This window comes from Lithobates pipiens, unplaced genomic scaffold (genome assembly GCF_037356315.1).
Source record: "Lithobates pipiens isolate NorthernLeopardFrog02 unplaced genomic scaffold, aLitPip1_a1.2 Scaffold_30, whole genome shotgun sequence".
Lineage (NCBI taxonomy): Eukaryota > Metazoa > Chordata > Amphibia > Anura > Ranidae > Lithobates > Lithobates pipiens.
The window spans coordinates 59,798,229-59,815,196 of record NW_027507791.1 but is presented as its reverse complement, the minus strand read 5'-3'; the positions used below and the strand labels follow the sequence as shown (position 1 = coordinate 59,815,196).

The 16,968-nt window shown below is 45.6% G+C and overlaps 1 protein-coding gene across 1 annotated transcript in view; it reads left to right on the top strand.

The window, feature by feature from the left end:
• The first annotated feature begins 556 nt into the window (after nt 1-556).
• The window catches only part of LOC143942895 (SLAM family member 9-like), a 36,743-nt gene continuing 20,331 nt past the window's right edge, over nt 557-16,968 (top strand). Inside the window, exons 1-2 of the mRNA XM_077464305.1 lie at nt 557-646; nt 11,414-11,719. Coding sequence (XP_077320431.1) covers nt 583-646; nt 11,414-11,719 — 370 coding nt within the window. The 5' untranslated portion in view covers nt 557-582. The remainder of the gene's footprint in view (nt 647-11,413; nt 11,720-16,968) is intronic.

Here is a 16,968-nt window from a genome sequence, read left to right as displayed (position 1 = left end):
TGCGGCCTTTCCTATGGGCTCAATCCACGGATCGGCACACCGCACAATGCGCAGATTGAGAGGTGAGAGCCAGATGCAGCCATCAAAAGAGCCACATCTGGCTCGAGAGCCGTAGGTTCCCTACCCCTGCTTTAGCGCTACATTATTTATCACTCTCTGTGTAATGTCTGGCTTTCTGCAGTAAAATAATTTTAAAAAAATGTATTTACGATTATGTTTAGTGAGTAGATAATTGGTGTTAAATACGTGAACAGTTTTTATTCTTCATACACTTTTGCTTTATGAGCCCATCTCCAGCCAAACTTTTAGTACAGCTGACAGCTTCAGAACATATGAAAATAGTTGAAATCTGAAGAATTAAAGACCTCATTTTGTTGATTATTGATTAACAGATCTGTTTGAGATGTGTCCATTCCTCTCCTTCTAGGGTATCAGTAATTGTGGTTTCACACTTCTTTTAAGGTGATTACGGTACATCTGTGCAAGAGACTGTGGTTTACAAACACAACTGTAAATTTAGCAGTCACTTATTTTGCTTCTCTTGCTGTCTGTCCTTCAGTATCACACTCCATTCTACAGACAATGATGAAACATCTACCTGAATGCTTCTTGGTCCTTTCAATATTTCCTTCTCTATTTGTTACAGGTCAGTACACTGTATAATGTGCTCTGTATTATTTCATAATTCATTTTGGAAATAACATGTGATTATAGAATAGGGTCAAAGCCAAACTTTCTGCAGAAATTAAAATACATTTAGAGTTTTTCAAGTTAAAGTGTATCTAAACCCAAAAGTTAACAAAATGTATTTCAACTTGCCAATTCATCTCCCTTTTTCAGGCATTTATTCCCATGATCCCACCAGTTACACACTTCCTATCCTAGGGTGACAACACTCACTATACTGTTTCTGTGGAGGAGCAGTGTTGTCACCATAGGCTGTTTTTCTGATTTCAGCTGCAAACACCTCCCCCTGCTTTGTAGTTCACATAAGGTAGCTGGGAAAGCTGATAATGTTGATTGATATATCAGATCAGTGCACTGAGAGTTATAAGGGCACAAGATTTCTTGCAGAATCAACAAGTGTTATTTTTTACTTCCTGAAGATGTACTTGGATGTGGTGGCTGTATTAGTTTTCTTTTTCAGGTGAAGAACCACTAAGCTGCAATATATTACATTATTATTATTATACAGGATGTATATAGCACCAACAGTTTACGCAGCGCTTTACAATATAAAAGGGAGACAATACAGTTATAATACAATAAAATATGAAAAAGGAAAAAGGATTAAAGTGGTTGTAAACCCTTACAGACCACTTTGACCTACAGGTAAACCTAGATTAAGTCTTACCTGTAGGTCCATGAAATATCTCCTAAACCTACACGGTTTAGGAGATATTTGCAAAAAGGCAGGCACTGCTGTCTACGGCGCATGCGCCGTAGACAGTGGCGCGCAGGAGCACTGAGCAGGCCGCTCCTAACGGTGATATACCGTTAGTGGTGGCTCTCGTGAGCATGCGCTGGAGTGACGTCATCGCTGCTACGGTGCTGTGAGTGGCCGGAGCAGCGATACCCGGAAGAAGATGGATGCTTCGTGGTACAGGGGACAGCGGTGACATCGCTGGCTCCTGTGTCAGGTAAGTGACACATAATGGGGTAGTATGCGATGCATAGTAGCCCATTATGCTTTACCTTTGCAGGGAGACAAAGAGGAAGTAAACCCATCAGGGTTTACTTCCTCTTTAAGAGGGCCCTGCTCAGAAGAGCTCACAATCTAATAGCGTGGGGCAGGTGGTACAAAAGATTGTAACTGTGGGGAATGAGCTGATGGAAGTGGTAAAAGATTAGTTGGAGACCTGAAGGGCGTTTTTCTGAAAAGATTAGTTTTCAGGGAACACTTGAAGGTAGCAAGGGTAGGGGATAGCCGGACAGGTTGAGGTAGCGAGTTCCAGAGGATGGAAGAGGCTCTGGAGAAATCCTGGAGACAAGCATGGGAGGAGGAGACAAGAGAGCTTGAGAGTAGGAGGTCTTGAGAAGAGTGGAGGGGACGATGTGGGTGATATTTGGAGAGAAGATTGGTGATGTGAATGGCTTTGTATGTTGTGGTTAGTATTATGAATTTAATTTGCTGGGTGATTGGGAGCCAGTGCAGGGATTGGAGGAGAGGGTTGGCAGACACTAATTCCTCGTACACACGACTGGAATTCTCGTCGGAAGAAGCTCTGATGGTTTTTCCCGACGGAATTCCGCTCAAGCTGTCTTGCCTACACACAGTCACATCAAATTCCGATCATTTATAACGCGGTGACGTACAACACGTACGACGTGACTAGAAAAAGGAAGTTCAATAGCCAGTAGCCAATAGCTTCTGTCTCGTAGTTGAATCTGAGAATGCGTGATTTTTGGCATGTCGGAATTGCATACACACGATCAGAATTACCGATAGAAAGTTTTTCCGTCTGGAAAATTGAGAGCATGCTATCAATTTTTGGCTGGCGGAAATTCAGACAGCTAAATTCCGATGGAGCATAAACACGGTCGCATTTTCCGGTGAAAAGCTCTCATCTGTCTTTTTCTGGCCGGAATTCCAATCGTGTGTACGCGGCATGAGTAGTTGGTAAGGTGTATAAGTCTGGCAGCAGCATTCAAGATAGACTGAAGAGGGGATAGCCTATGGAGAGGCAGGCCAATGAGAAGGGAGTTGCAATAGTCAAGGCAAGAGATAACAAGCTAGTGAATGAGGAGCTTGGTGGTTTCATTTGTTAAAAAGGGGCAAATTTTAGAGATGTTACGGAGGTGAATTGTTACATGTTAGGCCGCGTACACACACGCGGACTGTTTGCCCAACCTTGTTCGTCAAACAGTTTGGGCAAACAGTCCGCTCAAAATTTGCATGAGCGGACTTGCCCACACACGAGCGGACTGTTTGACGAACAAGGTTGGGCAAACAGTTCGCTCAACTTTTGAAATGAACGGACTCGCCCACGTAAGGAGGAGGCAAATCCGCCCATTTCGAGCGCGTGTACAGGTAGGCGGGGCCCGCGAAGGAGACGTCGCGGGCTCCGCCGCCTGGAATGGGCTTAAAGGGGAACCCCAACGCCGAAAAAAATCGGCGTGGGGGTTCCCCCCAAGTCCACACCGGACCCTTGTCCGAGCACGCTACCCGGCCGGCCAGGAAAGGGGGGCGAGCGAGCGCGCCCCCCCTCCTGAGCCGTACCAGGCCGCGTGCCCTCAACATGGGGGGGTGCCTTGGGGAAGGGGGGGCCGCGCGGCCCCCCCACCCCAAAGCACCTTGTCCCCATGTTGATGAGGACAAGGGCCTCTTCCCGACAACCCTGGCCGTTGGTTGTCGGGGTCTGCGGGCGGGGGGCTTATCGGAATCCGGGAGCCCCCTTTAAGAAGGGGGCCCCCGGATACCGGCCCCCCACCCTATGTGAATGAGTATGGGGTACAATGTACCCCTACCCATTCACCTGTGAAATAAAGTACAAAAAAAACACAACACATGGAAAAAGTATTTTATTGCACAGCTCCGGGGGTCTTCCGTCTTCGGGGGTCTTCTCGCCGGACTCCTCCGCTATGTGTGTGTAGCTCTTTTACTAGCGGAGGAGTCCGGCTTTCTTCCTCCCCGCCGCCGGCCTCTTCTCCCGACTTCGGGGGTCTTGTCCCCCTCTTCGGTTCTTCTGCCGGGCCACCGCGCCTGGTCCGGTGGCCCGGTCTTCTGTCGCCGTCTTCCGTTCTTCTGTCGCCGCCTTCGGTTCTTCTGCCGGGCCACCGCGCCTTCTTGTAGCTCTTTTACAGGCGGTGGCCCGGTCTTCTGTCGCCGTCGCCGCCGCCGCCTTCCGTTCTTGTTCTTCTTCTTGTTCTTCTTCTTCTTCTCCTGGAGATGTTGACTCGACGATCTCTCCGGCCGGAATGCCAGGGACACGCTGCGCTGCCACTTATATAGTGACAATGGGGCGGTGTCACATGGTATATGTCACATGGGTTGGTCACATGGGTTGATGTCACATGGGGACTATGACATCGTAAGGGGGCGGGGTCACCATGTGACCAACCCATGTGACATATACCATGTGACACCGCCCCATTGTCACTATATAAGTGACCGCACAGCGCGGCTCTGGCATTCCGGCCGGAGAGATCGTCGAGTCAACATCTCCAGGAGAAGAACAAGAAGAAGAACAAGAAGAACAAGAACGGAAGGCGGCGGCGGCGGCGACGACAGCGGCGACAGAAGACCGGGCCACCGCCTGTAAAAGAGCTACAAGAAGGCGCGGTGGCCCGGCAGAAGAACCGAAGGCGGCGACAGAAGAACGGAAGACGGCGACAGAAGACCGGGCCACCGGACCAGGCGCGGTGGCCCGGCAGAAGAACCGAAGAGGGGGACAAGACCCCCGAAGTCGGGAGAAGAGGCCGGCGGCGGGGAGGAAGAAAGCCGGACTCCTCCGCTAGTAAAAGAGCTACACACACATAGCGGAGGAGTCCGGCGAGAAGACCCCCGAAGACGGAAGACCCCCGGAGCTGTGCAATAAAATACTTTTTCCATGTGTTGTGTTTTTTTTGTACTTTATTTCACAGGTGAATGGGTAGGGGTACATTGTACCCCATACTCATTCACATAGGGTGGGGGGCCGGTATCCGGGTCCCCCTTATTAAAGGGGGCTCCCGGATTCCGATAAGCCCCCCGCCCGCAGACCCCGACAACCAACGGCCAGGGTTGTCGGGAAGAGGCCCTTGTCCTCATCAACATGGGGACAAGGTGCTTTGGGGTGGGGGGGCCGCGCGGCCCCCCCTTCCCCAAGGCACCCCCCCATGTTGAGGGCACGCGGCCTGGTACGGCTCAGGAGGGGGGGCGCGCTCGCTCGCCCCCCTTTCCTGGCCGGCCGGGTAGCGTGCTCGGACAAGGGTCTGGTGTGGACTTGGGGGGAACCCCCACGCCGATTTTTTTCGGCGTTGGGGTTCCCCTTTAAGCCCATTCCAGGCGGCGGAGCCCGCGACGTCTCCCTCGCGGGCCCCGCCTACCTGTACACGTGCTCGAAATGGGCGGACTTTCCGAGCGGGAACAGTCCGCTCATTTCGAAAGTACAGCGGACAGGCCCACACACGGGCGGACTGTTCGCTCAAACACAGTTTCAGCGGACAGTTTTTCGGAATTTCCGAAAGACTTTATCCGTCCAACTGTCCGCTGAAACTGTCCGCTGAAAGCCCACACACGAGCGGACTGTCCGCCCAAACACTGTTCAGCGGACAAGGTTGGGCGAACAGTCCGCCCGTGTGTACGCGGCCTCACATGTTACATGTTGGTTCTTGGGTATAGATATACTTTAATTGTATTGTAAATAACTGAATCTGTCTTGATATCAATCTCCCATCATCCTGTGCACAGCAGCACTCAAACTGGGACATAGAGCAGCAATACTATCTGCCAATCAGGATATGATACATGCACATGTGCTTACAGGGAGCAGGCAGACAGGAGGGGAAAGCAGAGCTGATCACTTATTGGTGTGTTGGTTCATTTTGTCCAATGACCAGGCTGTGGGTGGTGTTCTGTCCTCGCTACACGTTTCCCTGTGTGTAACTGGACATGCAACTAAACCCTCCTATTCTGCAATAAGACAGACTGGATGTCATTTTAAAGCTTTATTCACGAAACAGGATGGGGTGAAACTATTAATAAAAAAACAAATAAAGATACATGTACTCAGTATATGAAATATGCAGAAAATAATACCATGAATAAGCTTGGTTGTAGATGGCGATAAGTAATTCTCAACATGCTGCTTTATGGTATTCAAACGGCAGGTTTTAGTCCAACCTGTGCTCTGATAGCTGGTTCCTTCTTTCAGTCTCTAAGATCTCTAATGCCCCGTACACACGAGCGGACTTTTCGACATCCAAACTCCGACGGACTGAGTCCGTCAGACTATCCGATCGTGTGTGGGCTGCAACGGACTTTAGCGAAGCTAAAGTCTGACGGACTTTAGAAATGAAGCATGCTTCAAATTTTCCCGACGGAACTCCGCCGGACCCGGTCCCCTTCGAAAAATTCGCTCGTGTGTGTGCTACTCCGACGGACTAAAACCGACGCTAGGGCAGCTATTGGCTACTGTCTATGAACTTCCTACGTCGAATCCAGTCGTACGTCATCACGTTCGACTCCGTCGGAGTTTGGTGTGATGGTGTGTGGTCAAGTCCGTTCGGTCGAAAAGTCCGCCAGAACTCCGTCGGAACTCCGTCGGAACTCCGGCGGAACTCCTTTGGAGGTCTGTCAGACTTAATCCCTCTCGTGTGTACGGGGCATAAGTCCCAGAATGCACCTGTTTCCTCTTCTTAGACTGAAGGATAATGGGAACTTTTGTTAAAGCTGAACAATTTCTAGTTTCTGCAAAACAGCAAATTCGCCACAGGCTCCAACTTGTGGTCAAATCTGATATTGCAGGCAAAAAAACTCAATGGACATCCTGCTGGAGGCAGAACAGGTGGGGAGCTGACCTAGGTTTTGGAGTCTAAATGTACACTGACTCACATATACCATACTGGTGACCCCACAATAGGGATAAAACATTTTCGCAGAAGGAGTTTAACAAGACATGTAACCAATCATTAAAATTAGAAGAAAAAAGGTTTAACCTTAAACTATATAGAGGGTCTTTACTGTAAGAGGATGTGGAACTCCCTTCCACAGGCGGTGTTCTCAGCGGGGAGCATCAATAGTTTCAAAAAACGATTAGATAAGCAACTGAACGACCACAACATACAGGGGTATACAAAGCAATACTGACATATAATCACACACATAGGTTGGACTTGATGGACTTGTGTCTTTTTTCAACCTCACCTACTATGTAACTACATAGAAGGAGCCAAGCCTGTAAAAGCAGGGCATCCATAATTATCATTCCAGCGGCTCGTATCTATAAGTACCTCTTTTTCAATGCTGCAGGCATTCAATTCATCCGACTGGTTTAAATATCTTCTCCTCCCGCCTAATGTATTTGTTCCTCCAACTAGCTCATAGACTCTGTAGTGACTGGCACGTTGTGCTGTTTTTCTCTCTTCCAGTCTGAACTCTACTGTACCACATACAGTTGCAGCATGCTGAGTTTGTTACAAGCTACAAGCTAAGGCGCCATGCACATTGTGCTTAAAAGAAATCCCAGTTCCATTGGCAGAAAAAAACACTCATATAGAGCGCTTTTGTACAGGAGTTTAGGACAGCTTAGGAGCGTTTAGCATTTTTCCTGCCAGAAAACACCAATCAAAAACGCAAACCAGAAGGTTTTTTTCTCCCTCCCTTTAAATGCTGAATATAATATAAAATATGCCTGTAAATCGTAACCTAATGGGCATGGACACATAGGATAGCATTGAGATGCTTCTACAGGTAAAACACACAACTCCTGTAAAAGTATCAATTTTAAAGTGCTTGTAAACCCTTACAACACACTTTGACCTACAGGTAAGCCTAGATTAAGGCTTACCTGTAGGTCCAAGAAATATCTCCTAAACCTATACGGTTTAGGAGATATTTGCCTGAAGACAGGCACCGCTGTCTACGGCGCAGGTGCACTGAGCGCGGCATCTTCAACGACGGAGATGCTGCGCATGACGGCTCCCGTGCGCATGCGCGGGAGTGACGTCATTGCGGCTTTGCCGAATGACAGCGGCGGAGCTGCGAGACCCCACCGAGAAGATGGATGCGCCGGACTACAGGGGATAGCGGTGACTTCGCTGGCTCCTGTGTCAGGTAAGTGACACATAATGGGGTAGTATGCGATGCATAGTAGTCCATTATGCTTTGCCTTTGCAGGGAATGAAAGAGGAAGTAAACTCATCAGGGTTTACTTCCTCTTTAATGCCAGTGTGCATGGAGCCCTACAGTAACATTCCCAACATTGTTACATTTGTTGGGCTCTAGGGATTAGTAGGGAGAGCAGATATTTAGCTGATTCTGTTATATTTGGTTTTATTTCCTCTTTTTTTTTTTTTTTATTCATAGTAACACTACACATAATATCTGCCCCTGCATTTTTCAAACATACAATACCAACTTGTGTTCATGCAGCTTTTCCTGTTCATATAATTTACACATCATAGAAATAAGCCATATGATTTTTCTCATATTGACAGAACAATTATGATTATTATTATTATTTTCATATACTAAATATTTCTCTGTTTCATTATGTGTTAGGCCTCTTTCACACCGACGTCCCGTTCAGGCCCGCCTGTCAGTTTTTTAGGCGGACCTGAACGGGTGCTCCATAGAGCTCTATGGAGCGTCGGATGTCAGCGGTGACATGTCCGCTGACATCCGACCCGCTCCGATCCGAAAAAGTGTAACGGAGGAAAAAGCTATTTTTCCATCCGTCTGCGGATCGGATCGGATGACGACGGGCACTGCGGTCCGTCGTCATCCGATCTCCCATAGGGGAGAGCGGCGCTGTGACAGGTCCGTCCCTGCGCAGTGTGCAGAGACGGAGCTGTCATCTCCCTGCTCAGCGGGGATCGGCGGAGTGATCCCCGCTGAGCAAACGGACATCCACGGGGCGGATCAGAACTGATCCGCCCCGTGTGAAAGGACCCTAAAAGCGGTAGTAAACTCCTAAAAAAAACTGGCACATTATGTGAAACTTACTTTAGAGGAGAAGTACAGCCAAAGCTTGTTTGTTTTGCACTCCTATGACCCGTTTTCAGCAGACAGCAGGCTGAAGTCCGCTGTCTGCTTACATTACAGAACTGGTCCAGGCTGGGGCAAGATTACAACACTGGAGTCGGGATCTGCCAACAGGCCTGGACTGGCACCCGGCTCGTCCTCTCAGCGAGCTGCTGAGAGCCTGAGCCGACTGCTCCTGCCTTCTCCACAGTGCAGCACTCCAGCAAGCCAGGAGGGTGCAGAGCAGAGAGCGGTGACTAACTCTCTGCTTGGGAAGCTGTGAGAACTGAGCAATCAGCGGTGTTAGATTGCTTGGTTCTCAGTGTTAGAGGCACTATAAATCTGCAAAAAACCCATACTTCTATTTTAAAACGAAGCCCTCCAGCTATCAGTGCTGACAAGGTTTCCATCTACATCCGCTCTTCCTTCTGGGTTTGCAGGCTCCGGTCCTCTGAATGGACGAGCCTCGATGATGTCACTCCCGGGTAGGAGTCGCTGTTCATGGCAAAGGGCTCTGAAGGAACGGTACTGGTATGCCATTCCTTCAAAGTGCATACACTGGTGACATCACCAGGGGCTTCAAATGTGAATATCTCCCAAATGGTGCATGTTTAGGAAATATTTACCGTACCTATAGGTAAGGATTTTTATAGGCTTACCTATAGGTAAAAATCAACCAAGGGAGTTTACTCCCATTCCAATGACTACGTACTCTTACATGCCCAGAAGCCTTGATGCCCAGGCCAAATTCAGTGGAGTCAGTATGCATTAACGTGACAATTCTGCAACTAATTTAGCTACCTAAGGCTAGATTTACATACAGTATTTGCGTTTGCGTGGAAACAGCAGCACATTAATTTGAATGGGTTATTGTACCTGCGGGAAACAGGAAACATTTCCCCAACCCTTTTTCTAAAATGCACCCACAGGGCATCTGCACAGAACTACATGGTTTCAAGTACCTGAAAAATGTTTTCAGATGCATAGGGATGCCATTAAGAATAAATGGCACCCTGGCACATCTGTTAAGCAGTGCATTTTGCCTGCGAGTGTCTGCAGGTACAGGATTTACCCCTGTTGCAAGATCCCTATATGTGTGAACCAAGACTAAATCATTTTTAAATGTTGTAACCACTTCAGCCTCGGAAGAATTGGCTGCCCAATGACCAGGCCATTTTTTGGGATTCGGCACTGCGTCGCTTTAACTAACAATTACACAGGCCTGTGGCAGTGTACCCAAACAAATTTGTTTTTTTCCCCACAAATAGAGCTTTCTTTTGGTGGTATTTGATCATCTCTGCAGTTTTTATTTTTTGCACTATAACAAAAAAGCAACAATTTTGCTGTAATAAATAGCCCCATTTTTTTTTAAAAAAAAGCTAATTTTTTCTTCAGTTTAGGCTGATATGTAATCTTCTACATATTTTTGCTAATAAAAATCACAAAAAGCATATATTGCAAAATTTATAGCATCTACTAAATAGGGGATAGATTTATAGAATTTTTATTATTATTATTTTTTTTTTACTAGTAATGGCAGTGATTTTTTTTCAAGACTGCGACATTATGGCAGACACATCAGACACATTTGACATGTTTTTGGGTTAATTGACAAATTATACAGTGATCGGTGCTATAAAATGTACTGATTACTGTATGAATGTCACTGGCAGGGAAGGGGTTAACACTAGGGGGAGATCAAGGGGTTAACTGTGTTCCCTAGGTGTGTGTTCTAACTGTGGAGGATGGGACTGGCTGTAGGAGATGAGAGGAGATGAGAGATTGTGGTTCCCAGCTTATGGGAACTCATGATCTCTCTCTATTTACACTCACACGTTACGGTTCTGCCTCTCGTGCCTGCGATCGCTCCCGAGCATTGGCACCCCCGCTGTGCAGCAGGTGCGCGGGCGTGTCTGCTATTAAAGGGACCGACGGTTTGCGGGATCATTCCGACCTACCGCAGTATAATGACAGCGGCTGGTCGGCAAGTGGTTAAGGGCATATAAGGCTTTTTGTCTGGTATTTCCTTCCTTGAAAACCTTTTTTCTCTCTGGGAGGAAATGCAAACTCCATTGTATTTGAAAAGTGAAAGACAGAACAGAAAAATACAAGAACGTAGGCACCAGATTAAATTGCATATCCTTAGAGGGTGAGCAATTATTAGAACGTCTGTCAGGATTTGATTGCTGTCCCTGTTAGTGAAATGTCCCTTATTTCCTGGCATGGACACACGTGTCAGATCAGATGGAATAGGAAGAGAAGAGAAATCTCTGCTATCACAAAACAGACAGCTCCCCTCCTCCACCCCTCCATAGATTACAAAACTGACATTTGTATAACAACTTGTGTCCAGGTGGAGAAAGTATCCCTCTGTGTGGCCTAATAAACTATTCCGTTCTCCTGTCACTTCCTGTGGAATGTCAGCCAGATATCCCCTCACTTCCATTATTAGTGGTCACCAGAATAGAAAGTAATGGTAAATACAATATTTTACAGTTGTCACAGAAAAAGATGGGGGAATCTACCAATGGGGACACTTGGAATTTACTCACACATTGGGAAGATTTTTTCTTACTTACTGTTTTGTTTCAAGGACAGGAAGTGCAGGGAAATCCCAAAAAGGGTCACAGGCAGCAATATAAACCTTATAAAGGTTCTTACATGTAAGAGTTATGGTTGGATTCTTAATTTAAAATTTCCAGTTACTATTAGTAGTAGGGTGATATTGTTACCTTTTTGTCTTTACAGGAGAAGTTGTCCCCATCAGAGTGAACGGCCTTGTAAACGAGTCCATCCTCCTGTCACCATCTGTGGATTCATCACATTCTGTACAACAGGTCTACTGGACCTTCCAAACCTACATAATGGCAGCTTATATAAATAATGAGCTTAAAATAATTGAGGATAAATTTGAAGGAAGGCTGGAGATCCTGGATAATGGAAGATCACTGAGGATTGGAGAGCTGAGATTGGAGGACAGTGGACTGTATGCTGGAACTATAACTTTTACTGACAAAAGTAAAGATCAGAAAACCTACAATCTCACTGTGTATGGTATGTAGTGATATGTGCATTGGATACATTAACTTAACCCCATGTTTACCAAAGTATCTAGGCCATCTCAGCATTTTCAGTTTTAATTTGCCGATTTCCTGCTTGGTCACAAATAATATAAAAGTGTAGAATTTAATAAGCTATTTTTTTCATAACAGGGCTAAGCCAAGAGTTACATAGTTTCAGGATGTCTACTGACAGTGATCATTGGCTAGGATCATTGTTAACCACTACAATACAGGGCACTTTCACCCCCTTCCTTCCCAGCCCAATTTTCAGCTTTCATCGCTCTCGCACTTTCAATGACAATTGTGCGGTCATGCTACACTGTACCCAAATGAAATTTTTATCATTTTGTTCGCACAAATAGAGCTTTATTTTGGTGGTATTTATTCATGACTCCGTTTTTTATTTTTTGCGATATAAGCACAAAAAAAGCAGAAATTTGGAAAAAAAAAATTATTTTCTTTTTTCTATTTTAAAAGAAATCCAATAAAATCTAATTTTGTCATAAATTTAAGCCAAAATGTATTCTGCTACATGTTTTTGGTAAAAAAAATTCCCTTAAGTGTATAATAATTGGTTTGTGTGATCACGGACATATGTACGCAAATGATCATGTACATATGTGTGCAGGTGATCATTGGAACATGTGATTTTAGTGGGACATATGTGGGGGACATGTGTTTTTTTATTTGGGGACATGTCTTTTTATTATTTGGGGACATGTGTGCTTTGGGGACATGTGTGGTGACGTGTATTCTGGTGACATGTGTGTTTACACTGTAGGTTTATATTAGACTAGTGATCAGTGAGTAAAAAGCTGTAAAAACCAGCCGGCTGCAGTGATCTGCTCTCCTCTCCTCAGCTATGACTTCCGTGTGAGGAGAGGAGAGTCGATTGCCTAGCAACCAGCTGTTTGTTTACATCACATGATGGCCGTGATTGGGCACGGCCATCATGTGATCAGGGGGGCCAATCACAGAGCCCTCCTGCCGATCTGAGATGCGCCGTGTCCGGGTGACACGAGCACATCGGGATTGCGCCGCCTCCTTCTGATGGACATTCAGGAACGTCCAGTCAGAAGGAGGCGGCTCCCACCCAGCCGTATATGTATATTGGCCCGGGTGGGAAGTGGTTAAGGTACTTTATGATCATGAATATCTCAGTTTTTTATTAGATCAGAATTAGACCAGAATTTGCCAGATATCAGTTTATAATTAACGACATCCTTTTAAAACTCATGGCACAGGCAGTTATTTATTTATTTTTTCGTTCAACCCAGCTTTCTGAATGAAAAAAAACCTCAAAAGCTTGCGAGGAGTTTGCTGTATTAACTATGCAATGTTAATACAGCAATTTCCCCACTGAGCTATTGGGGGACCACTCCCCCCCTCCCCAAAACACACCGTTTAGTGTTCACAGCCATTGGCTGCCATCGCTGATCGGATACTGATCACCTGCTGCTTTTCCAGCATTCCAGTTCAACAGAAGCCAGACGCTAGGCAGGCTTCTGACAGAGAGTTTGCTTTACACACTGGCCAAACGTCAGGCGGTTTCTGTTGAACCAGCTGATACCAACCAATATTCAGCCTATGTATACCAGCCTTCAGATGAAAGGGAATTTCTGAGGGTGACATCACATGTCCACACAGTCCAAACATCGGCCAGCTGACTGGATTCTGGAACCTCACCATAAAGGAGCGGCTCTGGACTGTCTTTGCAGCTTCAAGAATGGATCATGTCTGGAGGCTAGAACCTGAGGAAGAACCAAAAGTAAAATGGTACCATTGGACCACTCAAATTGATACTATACCCTGAAGTGTTAAAAGCCCATGGTGCTGTATACCCCAGCACTTACCATCTTTGCTCTTTGATGTTTGTATTAAGCTTGTGGTTGCTTTGCAATCTATCTTGAAAAAAGGACTCTCCACCGGTTCCTTCTTTAAAGAGGTCCAGCCTCCCCCCATGAAAAATGAATACTGTAGCTGCTGACTTTTAATATATGGACACTCGCCTGTGAAAGAGTCAGGACCCCACCCAAGACTCACCAAGGGAAAGAGGGAAGCGGACTATCTCGGTACAGGTAAAGGAAATATATGTGAAAAATACAAAGCAAATTAAAATAAAATTAACAAAGTTTATTCATACAAAATATAAAAGGTAATCACATAGGAGCTAACAAACGAAACAGATGACATGGTATTTCGACTAGTTTCCCAGGTTTACCTCTTCTTCAGGAAATACATCTGTGAACAGAAAGTACAGTAATATATAGAAATTTAACATGTATATATATAGTGAATACTTTTACTACATAATAAATGGGGAACACAATAAAGGAATGTTATACCAAATATACAGGGCTGCTTACCCATGCCTCAGTGCATGCAAGGCATATGACACACCCAGCAAAGCCTCCCGCGGCGATTGGGAAAAATATATAAAGGGAGGTACCAGGCATCTAGCGTCTAAATGAGTTAAGCAATGCATAATGGTATGATGTCAGGAAAACAATCAAAGATGCTCACAAAAGACAAAAAGTGAGGAGACAAGGAATTGGAATGGTAAAAAGGGAGGAGAGGCAAAAAAAAAAAAAATTGAGTTGAGTAAATGTAGAATCCAGCATGTGTGTACTAGGGTGAAAGGGGAAATAGTGCCCAATTGTGCATGAAAAATGAAATTAAAAACAAAATTGATAAAAAGGTGAAAACTTGTGCAAACAAAAATTATGGAGAAACAGTACACAACAGTGAATGTTAAAGACAAATAGAAATATAGTGTGAACAGGATTGGAGTATACCTGAACAATATAAATATTAATATGAGGGACCCGGAGCTGAAAGCCTGTTTGAATCAACACGCATGTGTGTGAATTAGGACAAGAGGGGAAAATGAATGGAGTGCTGGTTGCACACGCTCTAAGCCAGGGGTCTCAAACTTGCGGCCCTCCAGCTGTTGCAAAACTACAAGTCCCATGAGGCATTGCAAGGCTGACCATTACAAGCATGACTCCCACAGGCAGAGGCATGATGGGACTTGTAGTTTGGCAACAGCTGGAGGGCCACCAGTTTGAGACCCCTGCTCTAAGCCATAGGAACTATTGCAATGTTTGAAGATGAAATCCAATGTCTGGAAAAATAAATAAAAAATGACAAACAAACTTAGAAAAAATGTTCAAAGAGTATGAGCCAGATCGCAGTCCTCTTTAGGGGAATGCGGTAAAAAAAACAGCACTTGATAGACAATATAGATAAACTTACTTGTGATAAAAAACAACAAGGCTTCTCCGGGTCTCAAGCTGCCTTTGTGATCAGCGCAGCCTACTCACTAAATATATATTCTTCAACCCTATGATGGAAAAATAGGGCAAAAATTGGCGCCCAATAGCATCATAGGGTCCAGGGTCCCACAACGCGTGCGAGCCTGTGCACGAACACGACGCGCACGCAGGCGTACAAACAATTCGTGCACGCTCGTGCTGGCGAATTAATTGCACATGCGTGTGCGCACACGCCTCAGACCCACTGGGAGAAGCCCAGATGAAGCGTATGCACAGATAGAGAATCACACGCACAAGTGCACATTGGCCACAAGGTCCAAAAGGGCCTCGAAAAAGGCACGTGCAAGTGGCCAAATGAGCCACCCAAAAGGGAGGAGCCATTATGGCCACCAGGGAACCTACCAATCGCCGCAGGGGCCAAAGCAATTTGCAGCTCACCGGGGCACAATGAGAAACCAGCCCACATACACTGGAACAACGAATACATAAGTATCAATGCAAATACAATGTGAATAGCACATATAAAATGTCAATAAACGTTTAAAACAAACAATACAGAAAAATAAATAATGGAAAGGAATATACATTTTTCACATATATAGAGAGGATTACAAACTCCTCTACATAACTGGCCGATGAGCAAAACACACATAAAGTGAGGTAGATACAGTGCCTGGCAAGATCATAATAAGTGGGGCCCTATAGGACAATAAATGGTTAATCATGAAATTCAAAATAATGATATGAGGCATCCATCGTCAAAATTAGGGAGGAGCTTCGAGTTTGAGTCGAACTCATGTTCAACTCGAACATTGCCTGTTCACCTGTTCGGCGAACAGTGAACAATTTGGGGTGTTTGCGGCAAATTCTAAAAAGCCGTGGAACACCCTGTACAAGTCTGTGGGAGAAATCTAAAGTGCTAATTTTAAAGGCTAATATGCAAGTTACTGTCCTAAAAAGTGTTTGGGGACCTGCGTCCTGCCCCAGGGGATATGTTTCAATGCAAAAAAAAGTTTTAAAAACTGCAGTTTTTTCGGGAGCAGTGATTTTAATAATCCTTAAAGTGAAACAATAAAAGTGTAATATTCCTTTAATTTTCGTACCTGGGGGGATCCCCCCAAAGCACCATGTCCCCATGTTGATGAGGACAAGGGCCTCATCCCCACAACCCTGGACGGTGGTTGTGGGGGTCTGCGGGCAGGGGGCTTATAAGAATCTGGAAGCCCCTTTAACAAGAAGGCCCCCAGATCCCGCCCCCCCCCCGTTTGAAATGGTAAGGGGGTACAAAAGTACCCCTACCATTTCACAAAGAAAGTGTAAAAGAATGTTAAAAAAGACAAACGCACTTTTGAAAAAGTCCTTTATTAATAATAAAATACCTGTCACCAGGCCATCAGAGTACCCAAGTATCTATCTCCAGCCCATCAGAGTACCCGAGCACCTGTCACCAGCTCATCAGAGTACCCAAGTCCCTGTCTCCAGCCCAACAGAGTACCCGGGTGCCTATTCTATGAGGAAGCCCAAGCCTCATAGAATATACATTGGGGTGCTTTCTTTCCAAAACTGGGTCATTTTGTGGGTAATTTCACTGTCCTGGTGCTCATGGACCTTCAAAACTGTGTTAGGTAGGAATGAAATTAGAGGTGTAATTTATCCTCCAAGAACGCCTGACGGTGCTCCCTTTATGTTGGGCCTCGGTATGTGGCCAGGCTGTGTAAAAGTCTCACAAATGTGGTATCGCCATACTCAGGAGAAGTAGCAGAATGTGTTTTGGGGTGTCATTTTTGCCATATATATATGCTTTGAGTCAGGGCCATCTTTAATATTGATTGGACCCTGGGCAAAAATGTTCTTACGGCCCCCCTCCCCCCATGCAATTTTGCTCTCCACCTTCTCTGAAACATACAATAAATAGCAGCTAGACTTAAAATCAGTTGTATCAAGATGCTATATCAGATCAGGCAGC